The following is a 7969-nucleotide window of genomic DNA, read 5'->3' on the forward strand; positions in this document are numbered from 1 at the left end:
CGGAGTTAGTAGCTACCTTAACACTCAACCTAAAATGAACTAAAAGAGTCCCAGAGAGATGTCTACATGTCATCATCTTTATTCTCGCTCGGCTTGTATGAAAATGAAAAAGACAGAAGATATCAAAACAATGACGAAACCTCTTTCTGGGACTACTATAATGAAAGATGTCGCTATTTTCTATGCACACAATTTATTCCTCAAAAATAATATTTTGGATGCGGTATCGCAACAGATTATATATATACATATATAGATATGAAGTAAATTGAAATCAACTTTCAATAATCAAGTATTCAAACTACAAGTATGACGCCACTATTCTCAGTAAGTAAACAAAATAGCTAATGAGGTTGTCTTCAGAAATGATACGCCTAATGAATTGTTTGACAGGTACCAATAGGTAATTCCAATGGCAGTTGTGATAAACGAGTTCAGATATCAATACGTTCATATTGAACGATACTTTAACGTGTTCGCCTTACATTTATTTAATTAACGGTTTCACATTCATTTATTTAACGGTAGTGTTGTGTTAATGCAGAGATTGAGATGTCATACAAAGTGTTAATTTTGGTATTTTTTATTTTGTCCCAAGTCTCGGGACAAGATATCCCCACTTCGCCGTGTCCAGGAGTGTTCAGCTATAGCAACGATAGATACCAGTGGTTCGCCCTTATAAATATACCTAATACCTACCATGAGACCACAATGCAATTGAATGTAACACTTTCCCTGGATATAAAACTACCATCTTCATATGTTGGCCGCATTGAGCTCTTAGGCGCGAGATCAGAATTAGTCAAAAAACTTTTGAGTGGATCTGATATCCAGTACAAGGTACACTTTCCACTACCAAATGTATTCCCCGTTGTAAGATATATCCGGTTTAATGGGAGATACGTCTGTGTCGGATACAATGCACCAACACCTATCACTATTATTCAATTACAACATCAATTACGAACAGGAAATCTCCAGCAAGACTCACAAAGTAATATGCCGCCTGTGACTACTCCCGATTACGAATCAATTCTCGAACCATCAGAAGATTCAACTCCTGATGATCGAAAAACCAGCAATGATTTTAATGTTAAGATTAATCCAACCAATGACTCATTAATCTACTACGCACAAAGTGAAAATGGAGGATCGAAAATTGGAAATTCAAGGAATGGATACCGACAACCGAATAAAAATACAACTCCAAAAATTGTAAGTGAGAGACCAAATCAGGATACATTCGCGAGACTTCCGTATACAAGTAAACGACCGAAATTGAACGGTAATGCTAATAAAAATTTCCAATACGCATCCAACAAGAACGAAATTCAAAAAATATGTGGTAAAACACACGGCATGATCTCAAATGGTTTGGTTGTAAACGGAGAGACCACCAAAAAGGGAGAATGGCCATGGCTCGCCGTCTTATATTCCAAGAAAGTCACCGGATTCAACTTCCTCTGCAGTGGATCACTTATCTCAAATAGTTTCCTAGTTACGGCAGCCCACTGCGTCATCGAGAAAGGTAACAGAGAAGTCAAAAAGGAGGAATTCATCATCAAGCTGGGAGTCTTCAACTTACAGGACTGGGAAGACGAAGATACAAAAACCAAAAATGTTCTGGATATAATTATGCATCCATCTTATGACGGGGGTATAGGTTTTAAAGGCGATATAGCGTTGCTGAAGTTCAGTCCTGTGCAGTTCACGGATAACATCACTCCCATTTGCTTATGGTCAGGTGATGATAGCCTGAGTCTTGTGGTTGGCGCACTAGGGACCGTGGTGGGTTGGGGACGAGATGAAAATGGATTGCTCGTAACTCCCGAGCCGCGCCTCACCAAGCTGCCCATTGTCTCCACCCAGGTATGCAGAGGTTCCAAGGTGGAGTTCTTTAGTATCACGTCTGACACGACGCTTTGCGCCGGCAATAAGGACGGCTCAGGACCTTGCAATGGAGACTCGGGTGGAGGTCTCTACTTGTTTGACAATGGTAAGAATCGTTGGGTCTTACGAGGGATTGTGTCTAACAGCCTAATAGACCCCAATTCGTACAATGTTTGTAATCTTCGTGAATATATCGTTTTCACTGATTCCGCTAAATACTTAAAGTGGATACTTTCAAATATATAATGCATCTAAGTATTTTTATTCTATTCCTATTCTGTTACATTAAAATCATGCGGTTTTGTGGAAGTATATGAACACTAGACTATGTTGATATTATCTTAGCTTCAGTCCGATATAATCTCTTTCAAATTTTTGCCCGCCAAGCCTCCCAAAAGGTCACACAACCAGTTTTTAAACGAAATCATTACGATATTTTACTCCAAAGGCGGTAGATGAAAAATTAAACTTATGTTTAAATCCAAATATCAAAAAACTGTCACTAGAGTTTGTAGGTGAATGTTTGCAGTGATCTAATAAGAAGAATAATGTTACCCTTAGTGCAGTTCCTTTCAGTCATGCAGAATTATATAATTAAGTGATCGAAAAAAATTTCATTAATATCTTTTAACAAGTTTTCTTCGATAACCTAGGTATGTACCAATCTACGCAATTCAAGAATTTAGTTGGTTTAAAATGTTGAAAATAACACCTTATGTTTTCCGTAGCCTAGCTTTGTTTTTCTCATGAGTGATAACCGAGAGTTTTTTTTGTAATTTAATTTATTTCTTAAAAATTACTTTCATTTAATTTCTTTAATTATTTTTAAATGGAAATCCAATTTTTGCATCGCTTTTATGATTTCACAGAATGTAAGTAATTATGCGTTCATAAATAATCTAAAATGACACACTCATTCTTTAGCTAATTCGTTAATTAGCAGCCAAAATTAATTTTTATTTTTTTTTATTTATATAATTATAAAAAACATGGTTTTTAATTTACATTAATAGAACACTGATACAATAAATCACCATACTTGCAAACTGCTCTACTCACTGTGACAAAAACATTAAAGTTATTGTATTTAAAGTGTAAACAATATAATGTAAGATTTTGGGCCTCACTAATAAACGATGTTTAACAAACGAATATAAAAAAATACTTTAAGCAATAATTTGTTATCCTTTGTGCTTTGCATAAAACTTGTAAAACATATACCTTTAATAAATATATTAATAATATAAACATTATTATATTGACATTTTAAAATATTAAATTCATAATTTAAAACTTTCACTATTTACTATAAATGTTTTATATACATCCCAGATGCGCCCGTATTTTTTCAAAAATTTCTGTTTTAAATTTTCATTTGAGAATCATTAATACTATCTTTAATAATTAAATATTACAATTTGAGGTTTTACTCATTAAATTATTACAAAAAATAAAATATTTACATAGGTCAAGTTTATGTTTAATTTTATTCATTTGTTTTTATCATTCTATTGTACTTTTTTGTGGTATAACAAAAAAAACAATAGTTTTGCATTTGGGTTGTTATAAAATAAGGTTTCATAAATGGTATCCATTTCCATTTAATTTAGTTAAAACATAACAAATAAAATAACAGTAAAGAAAGAAGCAATGACAATAGCCTGTTATGTAGTGACCTCATTAAAATAAGTGGCGTTAAAATTTGTTATTAGTGCAGCTTTATAGATTTTGTTGTAAGGGTAGATATTTTAGTATTACTTTAATGATGATTCTTTGCTAAAGTTTTACTGGAGAATATTTCGTTTTTATAAGAACTATTTTTTTTAATCTTGAAAATTTTTGAATATATTACAGTATTATTCATATTAGATTCACAGTTTCACTATTTACCGTAAGAATGTAAACCTAGTATCAACATTTTGAATGTACCGTTGGACCGTCCCTGATTTACGAAGGATGCTGATATCTGCTTTAAGCAAAAACAGGTTGGAATCCAAACCAAGTTAAATATGTGCTATGTCGTCAATCGGTCGTCACTAGAAATTTGATAAGAAAATTAGTGGTAGTTTTAAGTTGATTCTAAAGTGAATTAAACCAAAATGATGGAATTTCGAAAACTATGGAGTGCAGTGGTAGTGACCGTTGTCATTTTTGCTGTTTTTTCCAAGGCCACGAACAGCAAGAGATCCCCGTGTACAGAAGTGTTCATTTATCGAATGGATGTAAACGGAATTTTTGGAATAGTCACGGTTCCCATCGACAAAATTGGATCTGAAAACATTTTACTGCTTAATGTCTCCTTTGCACATAACAATATTTTACCTGCACTTTATCAGGGGCATATAGAAGCAAATTACCAACTATTAGACATTCTAACGAACGGAACAAAGAAAATTGTGTACAAGGTTCAGTTTCCTACAAGAGATGATTTTTTTTATCTACTATCTATTCATTTTAATGGAAAATCATTATGTTCCCGTGAAATACAGCCCTATATGGGTAAGATGTACATCAACTTATCACATTACCAAATTATTAGAAATGAAAGACCTGCATCCGCCAGCGTTGTGCGAACAACCATCCATACACAAAATATTTATCCACCAATACACAGTGATGTTTTCAACAAATCCAGTAGAAAAACATTTTCTTCTTCCTCACATCCTGAGGAATGTTCAACAACAAATAGTAACATGTTCGTTGCGTCCAAAGATAAAACACCTCCAACAACACCTTTGCCGGAAATTAAAACTATTAGACAATATACGAACACAACCCAAACATATCGCCCATCAATTACAACAACAACCGAAGAAGCTGAAAGACATAATCCTGACAATTTTGTGAAGGACGTGAAACAAAATCTGAATGAAAATTATAATAGTCGGATTAATCCAGCACAATTAGATATTATATGTGGTATCGCAAAGATCAATACACTCAGAAAGTGGCCATGGGCTACAGCCGTCTACCAGAAGGGGCAAACCAAGCTCACAGTCGTCAGCAGCGGAGCTCTGCTATCAGATATTTTCGTCATTACGGCCGCTGTGCCAATAAGCAAATTTAACAACAGACCAACTAGACCTGCAGAACTCTCTGTCAGAGTGGGAGCTTTTGATCTAGATGATTGGATCGATAAAAGTTCTAGACCAAGGACTGTGCTAGAAATAATATACCATCCAGATTTCAATCCAGCTGCATTGGTTACGCAAAACAACATAGCTTTATTGAGAATCACACCACTGAAATTCAACAAATTTATTTCACCAATTTGTTTGATTCGAGCAAACCGTCCTAATATTTCGAATATGATCAATGGAATTACTATCGGATGGGGATATGATGAAAATTATATGTTGAACGTTAGGCCAAGTGAAATACAAATGCAAACACTGCCGCAAGACAAATGTAGAAGTGCTAACAAAGCGATCCCCTACCTAATGACCGCTACCACCTTGTGCGCCAGGAGTGAGGCTGTCCCGCTACTATGCCTCGAGGAGCCAGGGCAAGGCTTTTATACGCCGAGATTCAATGGCACAAATAAATGGATTATCGCCGGAGTTCTTTCACAATCTATAAAAAATAATCCGACTGTCTGTAAAATTGCAGAAACTCGTCTATTTACGGATTTGACCATGAATGTTGTTTGGATCGAGGAACAGATGTACCGTCAAAATTACTAAGGCAGGTGTGAATTTAGTATTTATTGATAACATCTGATAGGATAGGATAGGATCTGATTTCAACAACATCATCAAACCAGTTTAAAATATGCAGGGAAAACAATTGCTTCAAAAGGAAAAAACTCAAAAAAAAAAAAAAAATATATATATATATATATATTGGATTTTCTACATTCATTTATTCGGAAGTCAGTGATTTTGTATCAACATAATCTAAATATTTTGACGCATCTCCATGCCTCAAAATATTTACATTATGTTGATCACCATCTGACTCACCTTCGTGAGTATTTTATTTAAATTATGTTGATAGAAAATCACTGACGTCCTAATAAATGAGTGTAGAAAATGCAATAAGTATTATGTTTAGTTATATATATTATATATATTTATAAATATAATTATATTTATGATAAAACCCAAATACTGCTCTCTGTCAAGAGACACTTTAAAAATATTCTGAAAAAAAAAACTACTGTCACTTAATTAATCTCACAAATATCCTTAGTTTTCCATAACTTCCTTTCTTTTTTAAAATTTATTATATTAATATATTATCCTTCACTACTATCAAAAAAAATACTACAGCAAACATACATTTATGTACAATGAATTATTTAAGTACTAACTAACAACAACATTTATGTACACTCCCCTTCCATACACAAGCAAATGCTTTCAATGGAAGAGTAGTAAAAAAACCCAAGATGTAAAATGAATTATATACCATGTAAACATATTATTAAAAATAAAAAAATAATTCCAAAAAAAAAAAAAAAATATATATTTATATTTATACGAACATAACATAATACTTATTACATTTATAGGTCATCATTATTATTGGAACAATAAACAAATTACCACCTTTAATACAATATCTTTTTAGTAGGTACTGGTGTGATGAACTATTATTAGAATTTTTTGAATTAATATTATTTTATGACCCCTTTATTTTATGTACCAAGTCGTTTGTTAGTCTTCTTTAGAAAATATTACTTGAATCAATCACAATGGGGAAATTGTATTTTATAACATGTAAGTATACTTGTATTTTTTTTTAAATGAGTATGTAAAACTAATGATTTTTTCGAAAAAACATTGCACTTTATCATAAATTAAATATTTAAATTAGTGTCATTTGTTTTATTTTATTATATTTTCATTCATTTAGGAACCAACATAACTAGCGGCATTAAAAAAAAATCTCAGTGCATTGGCGTGGAATGAAAAACTCTGCAGCAGATTTCTAAGAAAGGGTTGTTTTACAGAATTTTAACAGTTCAGCAGTTTTTTTTAGGTAATTCTGATCAACCTACATTCTAAATCCTACGTACATCACACTGTATTATTGCACGGGCGCCCTTATATGGCGGCCTACTTATATTGCACTGCCACCCATCGTGTATTGCACGGACTCGGGGCCTGTATTTTTTTAATTTAAATTTTTTTTTTTTTTTTGTGTATTACAGACTGTGTGTCCATTTACAATACACATGTAACATTAACTACATATAGATGATACGAAACAATGAATTAAAAAAGAATAGAAATAACAAGTTATAAATAGTGATTTTTGGCATTGACACGCCTCTTGAATTCTTCAAGGCTACTATTAAAAATATCGATAGTCTTGGAGGCGTTGTTTAACAGCGCCATACCTCGTGTCATGCTATGCTAAGCCAGTACGTCCGTTCTCCCACGTGGGATACATAGCAGATCATGGTGCCGTCCCTGGCTGTAGTTGTTCGGTACGAACAACTTCTAGCATTCCAAAAGGTTTGGGCTATCTATTAAATTATTAAGAATTTTGTACGCCGTTACTGCAAAGGCCCCACTCCTCCTCGAGTGGAGACTTTGGTAGCGCGTTTCGGCAAGCAAATCTTCGTGATGCATGAATTTAGGGTACTCTCCGTGCATTCTCAAATACATGTATCTCAAAAACTTTTTTTGAATCTGTTCTAATTTTTTAGTGTATTTTTGTTGGTATGGGGCCCATACAGCAGAGGCGTATTCAATTTTAGACCTTATGATGCAGTTGTACAAAGTCATCATTGCCTCGGGATTGGAAAATTGTTTGCAGAGTCTTATGAAAAATACGAGGAGCTTGTAGCATGATGTCGTCAACTGCAATATATGGTCCGAAAACGTAAGTTTGGGATCAAAGACTACCCCGAGGTCCTTGATGGATTTTACTTTTGACAATATATCATTTTTGATGCAATAATCGAATTTGATAGGGTTTCTCGAACGTGTATACGACATAGCGATACATTTTGTTGTATTAAAAAATAATTTATTTTCATCACCCCATGATGAAATTGAATCTAAATCGGTTTGCAATTTGACACAATCTTGACCATTACAAATTTTCTTAAGAAATTTTAGATCGGCAG

General features: G+C 33.5%; 2 protein-coding genes across 2 annotated transcripts; both read left to right on the forward strand.

Annotated features, from left to right (window-relative positions):
- The first annotated feature begins 711 nt into the window (after nucleotides 1-711).
- LOC149418369 (serine protease gd-like) lies at nucleotides 712-2136 on the forward strand. Its single transcript, XM_089638705.1, has 2 exons — nucleotides 712-840; nucleotides 1324-2136. Exons 1-2 carry the CDS (start codon nucleotides 712-714, stop codon nucleotides 2134-2136), a joined length of 942 nt encoding a protein of 313 aa, XP_089494831.1.
- Nucleotides 2137-3884: 1748 nt separating this feature from the next.
- LOC149418370 (uncharacterized) lies at nucleotides 3885-6667 on the forward strand. Its single transcript, XM_089638472.1, has one exon. The coding sequence runs from the start codon at nucleotides 3990-3992 to the stop codon at nucleotides 5571-5573; it is 1584 nt and encodes a 527-aa protein (XP_089494598.1). The 5' UTR covers nucleotides 3885-3989; the 3' UTR covers nucleotides 5574-6667.
- Nucleotides 6668-7969: the final 1302 nt, after the last annotated feature.

This window comes from Hesperophylax consimilis, chromosome 13 (assembly GCF_061612785.1).
Source record: "Hesperophylax consimilis isolate HC1 chromosome 13, BYU_Hcon_1.0, whole genome shotgun sequence".
NCBI lineage: Eukaryota > Metazoa > Arthropoda > Insecta > Trichoptera > Limnephilidae > Hesperophylax > Hesperophylax consimilis.

Excerpts from the sequence above, each read along its gene's own strand:
- LOC149418369 (XM_089638705.1), top strand. The coding sequence starts at position 712 with ATGCAATTGAATGTAACACTTTCCCTGGATATAAAACTACCATCTTCA. Across the intron at positions 841-1,323 it reads GATCTGATATCCAGTACAAG|AACGAAATTCAAAAAATATG; the intron begins GTACACTTTCCA and ends GCATCCAACAAG.
- LOC149418370 (XM_089638472.1), top strand. The coding sequence starts at position 3,990 with ATGATGGAATTTCGAAAACTATGGAGTGCAGTGGTAGTGACCGTTGTC.